The 19,076-nt window shown below is 34.0% G+C and overlaps 3 protein-coding genes and 1 non-coding gene across 4 annotated transcripts; 1 reads left to right on the forward strand and 3 right to left on the reverse strand.

Annotated features, from left to right (window-relative positions):
- On the forward strand, positions 1–861 carry LOC18034641 (RING-H2 finger protein ATL63). Its single transcript, XM_006425044.2, has one exon. It carries the CDS (start codon positions 70–72, stop codon positions 859–861), a length of 792 nt encoding a protein of 263 aa, XP_006425107.1. The 5' UTR covers positions 1–69.
- Positions 862–7,381: 6,520 nt separating this feature from the next.
- On the reverse strand, positions 7,382–7,455 carry TRNAI-UAU. The gene has a single exon. It is a non-coding gene; the product is annotated as a tRNA-Ile (tRNA).
- Positions 7,456–7,701: 246 nt separating this feature from the next.
- On the reverse strand, positions 7,702–9,831 carry LOC18034275 (zinc transporter 6, chloroplastic). Its single transcript, XM_006425045.2, has 2 exons — positions 8,958–9,831; positions 7,702–8,154 (listed from the first exon to the last, which is right to left on the reverse strand). Exons 1-2 carry the CDS (start codon positions 9,693–9,695, stop codon positions 7,840–7,842), a joined length of 1,053 nt encoding a protein of 350 aa, XP_006425108.1. The 5' UTR covers positions 9,696–9,831; the 3' UTR covers positions 7,702–7,839.
- A 4,560-nt stretch (positions 9,832–14,391) lies between these two features.
- On the reverse strand, positions 14,392–16,195 carry LOC18034759 (probable N-acetyltransferase HLS1). Its single transcript, XM_006425047.2, has 2 exons — positions 15,972–16,195; positions 14,392–15,828 (listed from the first exon to the last, which is right to left on the reverse strand). Exons 1-2 carry the CDS (start codon positions 16,143–16,145, stop codon positions 14,842–14,844), a joined length of 1,161 nt encoding a protein of 386 aa, XP_006425110.1. The 5' UTR covers positions 16,146–16,195; the 3' UTR covers positions 14,392–14,841.
- Between the last annotated feature and the right edge of the window lie 2,881 nt (positions 16,196–19,076).

Below are 19,076 nucleotides of genomic sequence, written 5' to 3' on the forward strand. Positions count from 1 at the left end.
TTCGCATCACAACACTCTCTCCAGCCTCTCTACGAAACAAAAACAAACTTTTTCATCAACGCAACAACAATGCTGAATCACTTCTTAGAAAACGTTTCCTCATACGACGGCAACGTTCTGCTTGCAGCAATTGTATCACTACTCCTAGTAATCCTCTTCGTTTTGCTTCTCCACATCTATGCAAAATGGTTCTTAGCACAAGCCCGGCAAAGAAGATCAAGAAGCTCCATGTCTGTGTCCCATGTCCTGCTCCCTGCTCGCTTTCACCATTTCCATTCATTCACATTCGACGTCGACAACAATGCCAATAACAACATTAATAATACCACTATATCGAGCTCTTCTTCAAAGGGTCTTGACGCTTCGTTGATTGCTTCAATTCCATTGTTTGTTTACACTTCAAGTGAGTACAAGCAAGGCTTGGAATGTGTCATTTGTTTGAGTGCTTTTGAAGAGAGTGATGTCGGCAGGAGCTTACCAAAATGTGGACATGGCTTTCATGTTGAGTGTATTGATATGTGGTTGCATTCCCACTTGAATTGCCCCGTTTGCAGAGCCCCTGTTGCGGGTGAAAAGAAAGTTGAAAATCTTGATTCGACGGAGAATAATGAGGGCAATTCCATTGAAGCCGTAGCAAATTCAGAATTGTTGCAGGTTGTTGTTGAAGGGGAGCCAAGACTGGAGAGAGTGAGTGATGCATCAAATTGTGATCATGAAGTAGTGGGAATAACCGACTCTATATCAGCTTCTGCTTCTTCTTCATTGGGGTGTTCTTTGAAAAGAATGTTGAGTAGGAACAGATCTGAGTGCAAGATTTTTCCATCATCGACTACCATTAATGTCAACGAAACCGAAGACTGAACAGTGAAAGTTAATTAAAGGGAAACTTTGTACAGATTTGTAGTAAAATTGTGTGTATTGTATCATCTTTCTTTAAGTCTCTGATGATAGTTAATTCGTTTGCATGCATTCTTGATCTTATCTTGACTGTTTTTAAGGCATGTGGGTGAGATTAAAATTTATGCTGCACTTCTTTGAGATAAGTAAACAGTAATCTAAATCCTTAATTATTTTTTGATGATCCGATTTTCCCTATCTCGTGTGAATCCAGTGACTGTGATGTAAATTGACTGAGACAAAATGAACAAGATGTGGAGTTTGAACATAAAACGTTAATTGTCTATGATGTCACTTTAATTAAATCTCGTGACTAAAATAAATATCTTTTGAATAAGAGCTTCCCATGAGCAACAAGTCCAAGTTCGAGAGAGAAAATTGATGCGGGGATAGCCAAAAGTCAGTTCTTCAATGAGAGCGCCAAGGTGCTCCTGATATTCAAAGGATTTATTTTCTTTTTTCCCCCCATATGAGAAGATAATAAAGATGTGATGATGAGAAAATGAGAGATTTTAGAGTAATTTTATTGCACCAGACCCATTAATATTTGTACGACATGCATTAAAAAATTAAATTGCATCAGTAATTCTAAAACATTACAATTTGGATTGACGTTAACCCCAGAAGAAAGTAGGTCCGAAAAGTCTAAGTGGTAAAACCTAAACGGTAAGATGACTTATAAGAGGAAACAAAAGACAAAGGTTGGTGGTACAGACTTCCATGTTTTATGGTCAATGTTTATGGGCATTAGCTAAGCAACATGAATATGGTGTGTCAATTATTTGAAGAACAAATTAGACAAAATGACTGAATAGTCGGTCAAAGAGGTACTACAGTAGTGGCACCCCTGCCCTCTCTGGTGGGTATTCAGCGCTTTAACATTAATTGAGAAGTGAGAACCTCCCCACAGCGCTTGGATCTGCCGGATAGGCAATCTCATTCGGCATAAATTTTAGGGTAATGTTCAAATTATCCCCTCTTAAAGTGATTTTCTTCAAAGGGATATAACTTATCAACATGTAAACATCAATTTATCTTCTAAATGTCGTAAAATTTAGTAGTTGATTGACGTTCAATTAATGAAGTATGAATTATCTTTGTCAGTAATAGAATATTTTATCTAACGTTGTGTGTGTCTTTTTGACAAATCTGCCAAAACATGTGGAAAACAAAAGAGTAACTACAATAAAATATTAAAAATTAAATTAAAAGTGTTAGGATTTTAATATTCAAAATATGTATTTACTTGTTTGGTCAAAAAATATTAAATTAATTCTTTATTTAGGATTTAGATTTGAAAAAAATTACAAGGCATGCCACCAAATAAAATTTTTTTACTCATTTGTATTGTAATTTCAACGACTTAATTTGAAATTTCAAAAATCAACATTCTTTCTCCATGACTATAACAAATCAATTCAAAATTTAAACTCACCATTAAATTTGTTCATAAAATATAGGTCCCAACAAGCTTTATAATTAGTAAAATCATAATCCCATAACAAAACATCAATACTTTAAGAGGTAGCTAGTTTGATTTCGAAGATGAAGATGAAGATGAAGATGAGAAGAAATATGAAGGTGATCAAGTTCAAAAACCGATCATGTTGCTACTATGGTAAACATGCAATTATATACATGTCAGAGTATACTACAAATTCTAAGAAGTTATACTATAAACGCTCCACTTTCTTCAAATGGTGTGAATCGAAGTACATACGAGTGTAGAGTAATTATAAGAGGATTTGGGAAAGTTGACTGAGGGTTTGGAAGGCGATGATGATTTTTGAAATTGAAGACAAGAAGATGCTGGAGATGGTTAATAAGCCTTCTATATTTTAACTTTCGTTTTCAATTTTGACAATCATGAACGATACCAACAATTGAACAAATGATAATGATGAATGACTTTGAATAACAAAATCTTGAACTAGCATGCTTTAAATGTCAATTTCTCCACATTATAAATACATATAATTCATGCATCTTCTTCTCTTATGTTTTAATAATAATAATAAAATCAAATGTCTATAGCCCATTTTGATTATTCATATTTATGCTGTTTGGTTGTGTATCTCCTGACACAGGAGTGTTCAGGGACCTATCATGTTTGGAGGTTCACAAGGAAGATGAATGTGGACATTTGGAAAGGATAGTCAAAGTGGGAAGCAATGGTCAAAATTAACAGCCCACTTGTTCGAATTAACTGTGCCGTTCTAGAAATAGATAAATTATGTGTAATACATGGTTGAAAACATAATTTTGTCTAGTTTCTAAGGAATTTTACGGAATCAAATTTGGTTTTCTCTTCTTAAAGAAATTCAAGATTTAGTCAGCAAATGTCACAGCTGTCAGAATTCTGCACAACATCGCGAGTTCTGAATTTATTGACTTCAATGCATCAAGTTCTATCCAACAAGCTTCATATCTCTAGAAAGCTCTTTAAGTCAGGAGTTTAATAAATTTTAGATTTGGAGTTTTCTACATCAAGATATGATTAAATGAGTACTGACTGCTCACATTTGCTGATCAAATCGACCTAATAGTCAAATTGAGATTTGCTTTATTCTCTTCCACCTCATGACGGCTAAGACTTTTAACTCAGGTTTGATTTGAATTATAGATAATAGAAATTTTATCCTAAGTTTGGAGGGGTGTTCCAAGTTATCTATATAAATATATTAGGTTGTAACTTTTAAAGAGTAGTGAGTGATTTGAGAATATAGCCTAGAGGAGTTCTCTTTTTAGAGTTTCTTCTTCGAGTGGTGAGTTGAGAAGTCCTGTATCTATTGTAGGATATCATTGGGTGGTGAAACTCTGTATCCCTTTGTAACCCTCTTGAGTGGTGAGCTTTGTTAGATAATAATAAAAATTTATTTTTAAATTACGCTGGTATCATCTCCTAACAAACTCAATTATTTCTATTTCGCACATTGGTTTAATTTGTTTCTTCATTTCTAACCATGATGCTTTTTGTGGAGGTTAATTTTGACAACCCAAACTGAATTGGTGATGCAAACCAAAATAGCAACCCAAACTAAAGAAGAGAATAACCTAAATTTACCGCTTAAATGAATTTAATTTTAATGGTCGACTGTTATTGACTTATTAAAGTATAAAAATATTCTTAATTATAATAAATTATTGTCCATGACAACTAGTCATATGTAAAATGACTTAAAAGTCTTTAAAAGTTTGATGTATTTCCAAGTATATCCAATATACTTGTTATTTGTTTTTATTGATTGATCATCGTAATTATTGTCTTTTCTTTTTTTTCGAGAAGAAAATTTTCATTTCAATTATTTAAAGTGCGTCTCCACTGTTGTTTTTCAAAAGAACAACAGCCTAAAGTCATCTCGAGATCCTAGAATCATCATGATTCTCAACAAAAGATCATTTTTCCTTTTTATTTCTTATTAAAATTTAACTATGATTAAAAATAAAATAAATGAAAAACTAAAAATCCAACCCCAAAACGATTGCAGTTACTATCATTTCACGATCATCAGCGGCAAAACTTAATTGTTTGAGTGCCTAAAGACCCTAAGCAAGTTAACAGAGTAAAAATCAAAACATCAGCATGGTACATGCATTTAGGATAATTAAACTAACTGTTAGATTGTTTGAAGCAGTGTCTTATCACATGCTCTGCTATTTTGGTATTCCCCAAGCGAATTGTCATGCGCTCAAAACCTCGCTGTCTTTGAGGTTTGAGAATTGCATTTCACGACGAGTCACTGCCATCAAAGTGCTAAACAGCTCCTTCTTTCACCGGGGATGAGTCCGCATAAGTAAAATGGGTAATTTTTACTTTCCTCCCTTGAGCTTTGGGTTTTTTGCACTTAGATGGTTAAGATTCATTTATTAGTAAAAATCCCCTTACGGAAGATCGCATATGGTTAGTTATGGGCAATTTAATAATTTAATTTGACAAGCATAACTTTTACACATTTTGGTTTACATGAGCCCAATGAATTGTCAAATCATTGTGAAAAAATCGTGCTTTGTGATCATTCATATAAATAAAAAATTGTAAAAAAAATCAAAGCTTAAAACTTTTTCTCTTTTCTAAACCATTGACTGTAAGTCCAGACATTTATTTAATGAAGTCTCAGGTCCCTACGTCATTTTATCCGGCAATGAGATTCAAAGCATAATGTCCTATCACCATGGGAGTGACTCAAAGTTAGCCAGTCAAAACACAGCCTTGAGGCCAAATGTTCCTCAGTTGAAGGAAATTTACAACTTTCAAATACAGTTGCAAAATACAAATTCTCTAAGAGAGAGAGAGAGAGAGAGAGAGAGAGAGAGAGAGAGAGAGAGAGAGAGAGAGAGAGAGAGAGAGAGAGAGAGAGAGCGAGCGCAACATACTCAGTCGAGAGCTGAACCTCAGCTATCCATGTAGTCCACTGCGTAGAGCTTTCTTCTGAGTTTCTTTTCTTTACCTGATAAAAACAAGAAGTATGAAATTTAAGGCACAAGAATAATATTCTTGCATGTAGAACTGAAACAGAATAGTGTAGAACTACCAACACAACCACTCATAAAGAATGCAAAGAACAAGAAAATTAGAATTTTACGAGGACACCTTTTTTTTTAAATGACTAAATAAAACACACTAGTAGGCATCACTAAAGCGCTTTGAAATCATAGATAGATGTGTGCACAAAAAAATCCCAGTCACCTTAAGATGCTCTGGGATCTTGTATAATTCATCTTCAGCGTGCTTTAAATCATTCTCAACTTGATCATTCACATCAATATTCTTTCCCCTTTTCTTGGCCAGTTCTTGCTCAACGTACTTCAACCTATCAAATAGTATATTAGAAATTTTTATTTTCTACAATATTAATGCTTCAGGAAATGGTAAACCTATAAAAATTTATTATGGTCGAAGATCTCTCGGTGAGAACAAAGAGGAAGCACTTGTCTCAACTGGCAAATTGCAACCTGATGAGGACAGTGGCAAAGGTCAGATAATATATTTTCGTGATTCAGATGATGAGATGCCAGATTCAGATGAGGACCCGAATGATGATTTGGATATATAATGATATGTTTGAATCATTAGTTGTTTCGTGTATATTTACATATATAATGATATGTAGAAAATAAAAATTTCTAATATCTATAATATATATACACATCAAGTGAAGCCTTTGTTTTATAAAATTATTTCACCAGCAAACTACATGTATTTTGGCAAGTTTACATTGTGAAAGAAAGATATGTCTCAATTCACTCATGTATTGTTAAAGCAGATGTATTCAAAAGGCACAGATTGGTGGTATAATCTATTGTAAAGCCTTGTATTCAATTACATGATTATGGTCATCAGTATCTTTTGCTTATTCATTAGTTATTGCGGAAACGCATTTGAGTAGTCATCAAAATTATGGTGATCACGTGAGTGAGCTGCGGAAAAAAAAAAAAAAAGTCGTGGCCAAAAACACGGGTTAAACATTTCACTTTGCGAATAGCCATGCATGTCAAACTAACCAATTTGCATCTTCAATTATTTCTTTGGTCGGTACCAAAGTCAAACTCATTTTACCATAATATACAATTTGGGGTATTTCAGTCTTTTTGAATTCAATTAACAGTCAACTACAAAATTAACTGACGGTAAGGGGGTCTTTACTAATAAATGGATCTTGGCCATTTAAGTGCAAAAAACCCAAAGCTCAGGGGAGGAAAGTAAAAATTACCCTAAGTAAAATACCAAACTTTTAGCTCTCAAATCATCATCCTCATTAGTTTCTTCTTCCATCTCTTTATTCATTTCCCGCGGTCGTTTAATGAGGCATTGTACTCCTAAATTGATAAAATGGCAAGACGTTTTCTTCATCCTTTTGTGCTTGAAGATTGGCGACTTGGACCTCTTTCATCTTTGTCATCTAGTTTTTTTTTTTTAAAGGAAATTATCATTCGTATACCCTATATTTATTATATTATAAAAAATACTACAACGCTTTGAAGGTGTATCAATCGTCCACCCTTAGTTGACAAAATATATCAGCGGACCACTAAACCGTTAGTTGCCGTTTGAAAGTTAACGGAATTACAGTAAATTGACGATTTTACCCTTAAAAATTATCACTTGTATACCCTTAAATTATCACTTGTATCATATGAAAAGACCAAATTATCCTTCTGACGTCATCATACTTAAACGACAACTAACAATTTAGTGATCAGCTGATACATTTTATCAATTTAGGGTGGACGATTGATACACCCTCAAAGTATTATAATATTTTTTATCATGAACATCATTCTTCACACCTTGATTCTTCTCCTTTTGCTCCCCACACTGCATGGGGATCCATCTTCATCGGTGCTGGCCCAAATTCGCACTCTTTTCGGTCCCAAACGCACCCCATCTCATATGTTCCTTTGCTTTCTCCGACCATTCCCAAAACACTTGAACAACACCTAACCTGAAGTAATACCGTATATCATATAAGATGATAACTTAACTTGGTCCCGGCGGGGCTCGAACCCGCGACCTTCGGCTCATAAGACCAACGCTCTAACCAACTGAGCTACGGGACCTTATTGCTTGTAATTCCTTTATCTATTATCTGACCATTGGTCGACTATGAATAAAAAAGTTGCAGCCAGCTCCGCCCCCGGCTACCATCTTGCATGCTGACTAAGAATCCATCATTTTCATATATTTTGATTATTATATTTCACGAGTGTACATGCCCGTTTGATAATGGGTTTAGTTATTGACTAGCATGCCAGACACACAAGACAATAATTAATTAAACTTTTCTATCAAATATTTATTGCCACCTCAATCATACACATTCTATTTCTATATCATCATATCATATGTGCAAAATGCAAAACACATAACATTATTTTTCCCTTTTATCTCTTTTCTTCTTTTTACTGCTTATTAATCTAATCAAACACAAGACTAAATTAATGTCAAGCCCAAAGAGCAAGAATGGACATTGATGTAGAGCCAAGAGCTAGAGCAATGAATGAAGCTTTCTTCAACCAACTCCGAGAACTCATCAGCTTGTTGTGGAAAAAATCAACAGCTATGAGATCCACAAGCCCCATGTATATAAGAATCCCTGAAGACAAAGCACCCAGTAGCCCTTCCATTATCAAAGCGTTAGGGTTACTGTCATCATAGCCCGTCACTGAAAACACTATCATCCCTAAAACTATCCCCATCGGTGTTGTCACTGAAAACATGAAGCACATGTATGCCACTGTACCAAAGTTGAATCCTGCCTGCAATTTTCAAAATAAAATCAATATTGAGTGCTTACCCTTAACAAATTTTAAATCAAGCAATAAATCGACATATATGGTATCACGGTAAGTTTGATCTTAAGATCTTGTGTTCAAATTCTCCCGAAAATAATTAAATTATAATTCACAAAGACAGAGTAAGCCGCTTTTAGTAAGTTGCTTTTATTGTGTTCACGTGACAAGCCGAAACAAACATTGCATATCGGGAAAATATCAAAGGGGAATATATTAAAATACTTTTGTTTGGACTTTTAATTGGATGAAGCATTGGTACCACAAGTAATGGGAAACTAACTTTATATGATTTGCTATGCGGGTTCAAGTTTTGGACTAAAATTTTAATTGCTTGCAAGCAGCTGTGAAAGGGAGGAGAATCTAGTTTAGATTTAGTCTGTAATTAATCTTAATCAGAGCACCAATGCCCATTTTAGCATATCCATTGACATGTAAATATGCTGCAAAATACATTTTGGCATGGGGAGGGGAAAAAAAAAATCTCTCTTGTTATTAAACTGGTGATAGCCAGGCGTCCAAGTTTCAGTTGTTTCATTTTGCACTAGAATTTCAAAGGAAGATGCTGCCTAAACAAATTCTTGGACCTTAGCCAGTACAATTTTCGCAATTGAACATATCAAAGAATTGACAACTAACTCTAAATCACTGCCACCCCTAAGAATCAGCTACATGTAGTCTTGTGTAACTTTCAGACGAAAACATCAAACATTTTAAGGCCAAAATTAAGTTAAGCCATATGATCAAAAATACAAAACTTAAAGAATTACCTGAGCTATACAGCCTCCAAGCCCCATGCCCTCAAAGATCTGATGAAAGGCAAGCGCAGCAACAAGAGGCCTAATGGTGCACTGATTTTGTGACATGCCCATAGTCACACCAATTATCACAGAATGGAAAATTATCCCAATCTCCAAAACTTGTGACACCAGCTTCTGCTTTAGCTTTATCAATTCCTCTTGATCCGTTTCTCTGTTTGTCCTTTCACCGTGGCCAGTTTCCAATTTTCCCAATTCATAATTTCCCTTTTTGATTCCTTCAATTTCCTCTTGCGTCCCAACAAGCACGTAATTTTTACTTTCTTTATTGTCGTTGTTGTTATGGCCATGGCCATGGCCATGCTCCACGTGTGCACTTGCAGTTATGTCAACTAACAAAGCCAGCAAAGCACCAATCAAAGTAACCAAACCTGCGAAGGGGAAGTCTCTCCAAGGATGCTTGGACGCCACTTGGCAGTCAGAGAGAGCATCAAAAGCATCAGGGAGCACGTGGACAAGAGAAGTTGAGAGAATCACACCAGCTGCGAAGCACTTGATTATCAAGGTTGCTTTATCATAACTGGGCTTGCCTTGTAAGTACCGAGCCAACACGACAGGCAAAGATACTCCTATTACGCTTGTAAAGAAGATTATAAAGACTGAAACAAACTTCAAGTGAGCAGCTGCTTCACCGTTTCTGCACTCCAGGGCACGCCTTGTATCCACGACACACCCAGCACCAGCAGCCATAGGGACGAGGGATATATAATTAACCTTAAAAGAAAATTGATGAAACTGAATTTGGGATTTGGACTTTTTGTTGCAGGAGCTAGATAGGGAGGAGTCTTTGAATTTATGCGTTGTGTGTACGTCGTGGCCACTATGATTTATTAGAGATTGGGCCAGTGGGGTCTATTTGCATTAACGATGTCGACATTTTTATTTTTTTTTGCAATTTGTTGGAAACTTTTTTAGTTAAAAGGAGTGGTTTTATTTATCAAAAAAGAAAAAAGAAAAAGAAAGAGTGGTTTTATGAGTGGGATTTCCATTTGTGACTTCATTTTTATTTTGACGTGAGAAAGTTAATCTATAGGCGGCCTTTTGCATGTTTTGTGGACTCCTTACCCCTATTGGTCCATCAGTCGTGCTCACTAGTAACTCAAAAACTTTCTATAACTCTCAAATAGCACGATAATTGATCACTTTCTTTAGCCCGTTTATAATAGTAGAGTTTAAATTTCATTTTGGATTCGAATAACAGAGTTGATATGGAAAGTTTTGTTACACTTCTTATCGTAACTTCTATTAGATTTTGTGTATGATAGTATGAACAAAGTAATGTAAGATGGTTATATAATATAATTCTCTGATTTCATCGACTGAGAAGGTTATTAAATAAATTGTAACTCTAATTGAAACATATAATATATCGTCTCAAAACTTGTAACGAGACGAACTAACTTCAAATTTCGTTATCACCATTTTTTTCCGTGATTGAGTTAGAAATTATATTTCTTTTGTGTCCATCTTACAATTTCAAGATATTTTGTTATTTTTTTATTAGTTTCAAGATTTTTGTCTTTTTTTTTAAATTATCATATTTGAGTGTTGTTTGTTTTATTTTCCTTATTTTGACTAGAAAAAATTTATTATAAATAATATTTTGGGTATGTCTGTTTTGATAAATTTACAATATTTACGATTAGTGTAAAAAAAATTTAAAACCTTAATTTTATTAATTCAGACCTATCAATAATATTTTAGTCATTCAAAAGCTTTGTTTATATATATTTAATCAATCTTTACATTTCCCCATCGCCGCCAACAATGAAAAAATCTTTCATTCAAATAATTTGGTGCTGTTTCATGCCTTTCAAGTGCCTCCAATGATGTGCTGGCTTAAATTTCGAATTTGCAATACAGAAAGTCTAAAAATAGGTGATGTAAGACAGAGCCTCTCATGAAGCTTAATTTAAAAGAATATTGTTGAATTATTTACTATATACGTAGTTTCTCATCCAAAATTAATAAGAATAAATTTTAATGAGAACCATGTGCTTTTAGATTAAAAAAAAAAACATTTATATTGTTGTATAAATCGTAACAATCAAGCTACTCTTTGTTTTGTGATCGATCATATGGACATAAATTACAGAACTAGGAGAATCAAAATCCCTCTCGTGAATAGATGACAACAAGGGGATTAAATGTTTATAATTAGCAAAAAGATTCCCAGTGGATATATAAAATCGAGGCATGCTTCATGCCACCAGCAAGTCTCTATAGCGTTTAACAGATAATAATAACCTCTTTATTCGTCTTAATATTCTTGTTCATTGCTCAGCCGAAAACCTTAACTGGGTCAAATCTATTGATTCGTGAATGGACCCAATCACCCAATTACGTAGCTAGAGGGTTTTGGGCCATAATGTAATTTGGCCCTTTTACACCCATTTAAATTCCTCACAAACTTTCCTTTTAATTGAAATTACTTAAATTGATAAAGTAAATTAATTTATTTGTGATTTTAGAAAGGAAATTCGGTGTAATATTTAAATAAATTATTCTTTAAGCCCTCTATTTCACGATTTATATTCATATTTTAACTTTTAATTGGGATTATTTTTGTTTGAGAAACTTAAAATTTTAGAGTTACGGAGATAGAAATTATGGAACGAAGAAAATAATTTAAGATTTTAAAGATTTTATGCATTTTATAAATATAGACTTGAAAGAAATAGTCATTTTTTATAGAGCGAATTTTATAACAAGATGGTTGCTTTTACTTGATGGGTTTGTATTATAAATTAGATTGAAGGTATTTTAGAACATAAAATTCGAAAAAAATGTTAGAAGAATTTTAGAAGGGTGTTAAAAGCTCCGATCTTTATCTTAATAAAGCTTCTATCAAACATGTAAACGGAACCCACTAGCTAAATCTAAATGTTGAAACTCGTCCCCACATGCCTGAATAATGCACCGAATCAGACAGAACAGGCTGCTATTCGTACGTTAGATGGGGACATTGTAGCTTCCACTTGTCCGTGTTAGGTTCTTGGCCTTTCTTCCAGCATAGACCTGGTTCTAGCTTTATATATATATATATAGAGAGAGAGAGAGAGAGAGAGAGACAGAGACAGAGAGAGGAAACCTTATTGTATGTCTAAGGCTTTTTTTTTTTTTTGGTTCAAGACTACAATTGGTAGATAAGGATGTTCATTGCGAAGAACTAACGAATCAGTGTTTGAAAGCCAATACTAATCGTAGACGGCTTGACCTGAAAGCCGCATAAAATTGAAGATATGGCTTTGCACACACAATTTTCATAAGTTTAATCCTGGATCTCACCCAGGCAGTTCATTTCACTATTTATGATAAATTCAATTATTTGTGTTTACAAGATTCGAAAAAGACCTACAAGCCAAACCTACTTAGTTTAATACTATGTCGAGAAATCATTTTATTTAAAAAGTTTAATGTTCATATTAATTACTTAAGCCTCAACAAAATACATGATTTTTTTTTTTTCTGAAAGTATCAAGACCACAAATATGAACAATAAACATCGCTATCTGATATACGAGAATTTTAAGTAGCTTGCTTCTAAAACCACACAAATCATTTCACCGATCGATCATTTGTATCCACGTGATTTTCAGAGACTTGTGCGGCAAATCAAAGTCACAAATTTAATCAACATCATTAAGGAATGCTGATACTAGCTAGCCAACTCAAGACAATCTATTGTAACAACCATTTAGAAAATCGAAGTGAAAATTTGACAAAGAGAGCTACATTTGATAAACGAGAATCTCATTATCACCCATTTATTTCTCTTTTTGAAAGGAAGGAGAAAGGCCACCAAGATTTTTAAGGTTTGGCTTAACATATAAATATAGGTTCTCAATATTTATAAGTAGATATTAGTACTTTTCATGTGTTTGGGGACATTGTATATATCATTAGATTCTATTTTTTGAGATCTATATAATAATAAGATCATCCTCCCCCCCCAAAAAAAAAAGACATATTTTTATGTATTGACTATGGCATATAGAAGTCTTCTGTTTCTATTCTTGAAATATTAAAATTTAGTTATACTTACAAATTTTGAAAGTTTGGGTGTATTTTTCTTTTTAAGTGATCAATAAAATTGTTTATATTCTCCGTGATACAGTTTTAATTTAGCGCGCGTGTGTACATATACATATATATATATATATACACTTCTCTAGAGTTGTCAGGAGACACCTAGGAATATTTTGTATGTTTGTATGTAATAATTGAAAATTGTTGTTGCCTCTATGAACGCTCTGCTAGCTCTTGGGATTTAAGCTTGACAATGCATGTAATAATATCTTGGCAGTGGATTTATTTGCTGTCAGATTGTGTAGATTTTTATAAACTCATAGGGTTTCTTATCTACTATTTTATCTTTTTTTGGAGAAGATATTTGGTGCTCTTGAAGTATTACTCCTTAATTATTTACTGCTTGTTTTGTATGTATATAAATTATAATGATTGGTAGAAGCATACACAATGTAAGCAATGAATGGAAAAAGAAGCAGTGCTCCAGAGTACCCAACACATTTTTCTATTTCTTATGTGGGCAAAGAAACAGCCAATGCCTACTGTAAAACCCTAAATGAGATCTTAGCATAAGCTAATGCATCATTAATCTATATAAAACATTGACAATTGCTAATTCTTTGCACTTCCGGACATTCTTACTTACACAAAAAAATGCAGTTATGGTAACAGAATTAAAGGTCTTGTATTAGAATGGTTCCAATTACAAATTAAATTTAAGCTGGACCGTATGTGTTAGTTTAAATGATCTTTTATATGAAGAGAATATTTAACAAATGCTTAAATTCTATTGATTGGAGAAATAGAGTCATATATGAGATGAGGTCTTTTATGTATGCTAACATGTGAATATAAAATTGGAGCAAAATGCATGTGTATGTATATAGGTATATTATCCTGATGACAGATCTTAAGTAATGAATCTAAGCCACTTGTTCACCAATGGTTGATGGCAAGCCAACGTGCTCCACTTACAACAAATATTTCAAGTTGTAGCTAGATACAAAGGACAAACTAAAGGCTCTTTCAAGAATGAAATTAAAGTCTGAATGGGTGTGATGATTCATCTAACCAATGAGAATATCAATAACTCCATCATCATCACCAGTATAATAAATTAAGATGGTTCCTTTATTTGGTGAGTGAGAATATGTGCCTAACACATATTGCTTTGTCTAAACTTACTCTTGAATATGACTAGTGACTTGAAACCCTAACCAACTATTTTGGTTTTATCCGCATAAACTAGGGTTTATGCAAGATAGCAGAGTCGACTTTTTTCTCTACTAGACAGAACATTAATATTACACTTTAGTGTACTAATGTCTTGCTAAAAACATTAAAAGAAAATGGGGAGATTGAGCAGAGACCCCTGGAATATATTCATAGAGAGAGTTTCTTTCATTTGAATGAAATTAAAACTCTGAAGTCTTTTACATTGGGAAGGTTTTAGCAAACTGATGATGGTAGTGAGAAAGGGTCCAGGCTCTCTTAAGTTATTATTATTATTTTTTTTTACTTTTACCTGGGAGGAAGGGACAAAAATGGACCACAAAGGGACCTGCTTGATTAGTCGAAATCATGAGGCACAAAAATTGAATTGTGAACAAGGACACAAGGGGTGGCTCCTAATTAAGGAAATCTTTTGAGATTTTATGTCTTGGGATGTGAAAAGAACAAGAGAAAAGCCCCCACCAGGAGAGATATAAGGACTTATCAAACAATACATGAGGTGGGGTTTTTGGCTCTCAATCTTAAAGCAGGCAAACTGGTCAGTATTTTTAATTAAATTATTTAATTTGGTAATTCATACCTCTCTTGGGTCTACAAAAAGAGCTATTGTTGGTGGGATTTTTGTCAATTCACGAAGAGTCTTCTTCTTTTCATTTTTCAAGGCCTTCATGCACCACAGATCTTCTGGACATGAGAGTAATTTCCAATGTGGGATGTGAAGTCTCAGGGCGTCGCTTCCTCCAACTTCTGTAACAATAACCTTACAATCCTTAGACTTTGTACTAGCCATGTTGTGCACAAATTGGCATAGTGTCCTCACCATTTTGCCTGATAATGGACCTTCTCTGTGCATTCCATACATGAAATAGAACCCAAATGGATGATAAAAATCGGGTATCGCCGGCAATTTAAAACATGGCAAGAATTTATCAATCAATTTTGAACTCTTTGTGTATAATAAGCATGATAAAGGAGCTTTACCCAACCTTAGCTTGAAAAGCTCCCCACTATTCCACACACTAACCATTGCCCAACTCTTTGGAAATATTTGCCCATTTGATCCAAATTCTCCCACTATCTCACCTCTTGGATAGGCCACCCATGTGCCTAAACTAAGCTTGTTTCTCAGTATATTGCCTATATCATATGGGAAAAATTCTGTCGAAGCCATGAACTTGTAGTAAAGATTCTCAGCTTCTTCAATCTTGAGCTTTCTTATTTGAACATTTGATGGTGTATGAAACATGCGATTGTTAACCGGATGTACAAGAATAGCTGGAGTCCTGAAATTGACATAACCAAGCTTGTTGACAAAGAGCTTAACCGAGGCTTCGTTATCTTTCTCAGTAGCCATGTAAGCATAATCAACATCATTTGCTGTGAACCATTCTTCTAGCTTGCATACAAGGCTAGAGCCAATCCCCTTTCGCCGGTGAAGTGGTGCAACCCTTAACCCCAAAACATAGCCCACTTTGGCTAAATCTTCATGAGGTTTTTGAACAGTTACTTGCTTTATAGAGCCTTGAATGACACCAACTAACTCCCGGTCCAACTCGGCTACCTAACATATGTGATATACATAAATGATATATGGATAAGATAACATCAAAATATAAATGATGATGATGATGATGGTGGTGGTGGTGAATTGATTAATATCATCAGGATGAATAATAATGGTGCAATGAAAATTAAATTACTTACAAGCATCTTGTACATGGGACTATTTCTGATTCTGCAAATGGGGTCACCCAAAGTGTCTGTAAAAAGAAACACTCTTTCAGCTGGCCCTACTTCACATCTCCTCTCAAGATCCTCCACTCGAGCTCTATCAATTTGTCTGTCGTAGCTTCTTGTTATAACTTCTCCATATCCCATATTGTAAAGACAGTAAGAAAGCTCTCAAGAGAAGAGAAAGAGAGAGAAGCTCAAATATATCTGTGCTTTGCTTTGCTTTGAATATCTAGTTGATGATCATTTATATGAAGTGGCCTTTATGGGAGAAATGTGGAATGTTCTTTTAGCTGTATTATCAACATCAATACCTAGTAGTCTTGAAAGACAATAATACTAGACAAAAGGTGATATATTATTAGAATTAAGTATTTCTTGTCCCTAGTTTTTTCCACGGTTAAATTAATTTATTAACTTAATTAAACCTAAATATTTATATATATCCACGTTAGGATAACCTCAAGCTCACGCCATGATGCACGCCTAAGAATATGAAGAGTTGGCCAATTTTGATTCGTTAGTTATCCAAAATAATTAGGAACATATGTTCTATAATTTGTACTTAATTAATTTATTGCTTCATATATTAATCATATCAACAAATACACATATCTAAAGTTTCAACAAAACCCCCACACATAACACATCCCCCACCAATGCCCATCTTACACAACGGTACAGTCGGCAAGGCCATGATAAATATCTTAGAGTTAATAGAATCTTGATCATAGTTTATTTTATTTTATTTTATAAACTTAATAATCATTTCATCCAAGTAGAAAGAGGCATTTTGCAATACAATAGAGATAATACAACTAATTAATGCTCGCATGACATGTGTACTTGAATTTAATATAATCACCACTTACATGTTGATTTTTCAAAATAAATACACATATTTCATGGTATTTCATGGCATCATTTATTTATTGTGTAACTGATATGATACCTCTAATATATTTTAGAATTTCATGATTAAAGGATATGGTAATCTGACGATGGTGGTGGAATTTAAGATGTTCTCCTAAATTGGTCTAAAATTCGTCGACTAACTGCTACGTGTATACCGTATGATTTATGGTAGCAAATAGTTATAGTAACATTGATTAATTAATTAATTAATGAAGGGAGATTATATCAAAACAACGAGTTAGCTTTTGTAAGAGGGGAAGTCGTTTTCATTTCACACTAAACTTTTTGAGTGTGCACTATTTTATTTATTTTAGTGATTGATGATTTGTTTAATTTTGGTGGTCCATCTTCTCCTTTTAGATACTTAGATTCGAAAGTGAAAGTGAAACCCCACTCAAGGCCTTGCTTCTCTTTCTGCTAATTAAGAAAAATTTATATGAAACTAATGATTTAATTCTTCCCTAACGTGCCTTGTGAGCGTGTGCAATTATATAAGCACAAATAGGTAATTGAAAGTTACTGACACATTAACATCATTTTTGCCATTGAATTCGATAAATAAAATGTGTTTAAATTATCAAGTCAATGGTTACTTAGACAATCCAGCATTAATTAGATAGCTCATAACATAGAAAGTCATATATGAGGACGATGCGACTCTGAACTCAAAATTTGAAATAAGTTTAATCCTTATTAAACCTATACACCAAACTTTATTGGGTGTACTCTTATATCTTTGTTCATCATTCAAGTGGAAGTATATATTATTACAGAAATGACTTAATAAATTCGAAGATGTATTAAAATTATAAATCCGTAATTCGTAAGGACTTGGTTAGTCAATTGTGTTTTGGTATGAAATGGGATTGATGCTCCACCCACCATGTGCAATTTTTTCTTCCATCGCATGCAATGCTTCTAGTTATTGTTGTATTGGATGGATCATTCACTAGCAAATTGGATAGGAGCTGGGCCACTCATATATATATATATGTGATTTATCAATCTAACTAAAATGAATAAGGACGTCGACAACAAGCCTCTTAGCGAGACGGGGAGTTTGAAGACACTAATAGAATACTGGGTGAAGAAGAAGAAAAGAAACTTCACCAATTTCTTGTACAAATAAAGGAGGCAAGAAGAATGGGAGTTAGAAAGAGTAAGTGACGATTCTAACTCATCCTTAACGTAGCTGGCATCAGATCATTACTCGAAAACGGCGAGGCCGCACATAAAAATTATATGTGGATATTTACATATTGCAAAGTTTAGATTTGAACTTATTTTTTTCTAATTATTTTGTACTAATACATCATTGATAGCATTAATGAACCTGAATTTTATTATAATGTGTAAATTTTCATATTAGAGAAAGACTCAGAAGATTAGTTCAAGTTGTATCACTGATCTATTTTTGCTTGATTGCAAATCGACTGCGCATATCAATTTTTTAATCACAACGTACAGTAGATAAAAACTACTCATAATAGCTATAACTTTGACGCTTGTATTAGTGTTTTAATTAATGCATGGGGTCAGTTGTGTTGATTGTTGTTAGCGATTGATGTTTACACGCCCCAATAAAAGCGTAGAACACGCGCCGTTTAAAAGGGCTTGGTTGTTTAATTAATCATCACATCAAACAGAAACCCAAATAGCATATTTCATCATCATCTCATCTTCTCAAAAAATGGCTCACGAAACCCTAACCATCGCTATCATATCTTCTTTTATTTCTTAGTTTTCGGCCCTCTAGCAGGCTCATTATTTAGTTCAACGACCTCACTTTTCCAAATTAATCAAGATAATCATACACAAATGCCTCAATCGCCAATGACAGTGTGTACACGTGGACAAAAGCTCAGCCACCCACTTCATAAATCACATTTAAGACACCACCATTAGCACCAAAGAGGTGAGAGGTGTTAGCCAAAAACAAAAATGCGCTGGTCCCCCCACCACCTTTACCACTCAAGATTTAACTCTCCACAAAGTGCTAATAGGTTAATAGCTCTACCTCTTCCAAGAAGTGTACAATCTGTCTTCCGTGTGTTTTTCTTTGCATGCATTATGTTGTCTGCATGCTTTTGTTGATGGATACTTTTGGAAATAGAGCCATTTATTGGAGTGTGCCCATGAGTGCTCGTGGACCCACTTTTTGGA

The sequence above is a fragment of the Citrus clementina genome, unplaced genomic scaffold (assembly GCF_000493195.1).
Source record: "Citrus clementina cultivar Clemenules unplaced genomic scaffold, Citrus_clementina_v1.0 scaffold_8, whole genome shotgun sequence".
NCBI lineage: Eukaryota > Viridiplantae > Streptophyta > Magnoliopsida > Sapindales > Rutaceae > Citrus > Citrus x clementina.

Excerpts from the sequence above, each read along its gene's own strand:
- LOC18034275 (XM_006425045.2), bottom strand. The coding sequence starts at position 9,695 with ATGGCTGCTGGTGCTGGGTGTGTCGTGGATACAAGGCGTGCCCTGGAG. Across the intron at positions 8,155-8,957 it reads TTGGAGGCTGTATAGCTCAG|GCAGGATTCAACTTTGGTAC; the intron begins GTAATTCTTTAA and ends TGAAAATTGCAG.
- LOC18034759 (XM_006425047.2), bottom strand. The coding sequence starts at position 16,145 with ATGGGATATGGAGAAGTTATAACAAGAAGCTACGACAGACAAATTGAT. Across the intron at positions 15,829-15,971 it reads GTCCCATGTACAAGATGCTT|GTAGCCGAGTTGGACCGGGA; the intron begins GTAAGTAATTTA and ends CACATATGTTAG.
- LOC18034641 (XM_006425044.2), top strand. The coding sequence starts at position 70 with ATGCTGAATCACTTCTTAGAAAACGTTTCCTCATACGACGGCAACGTT.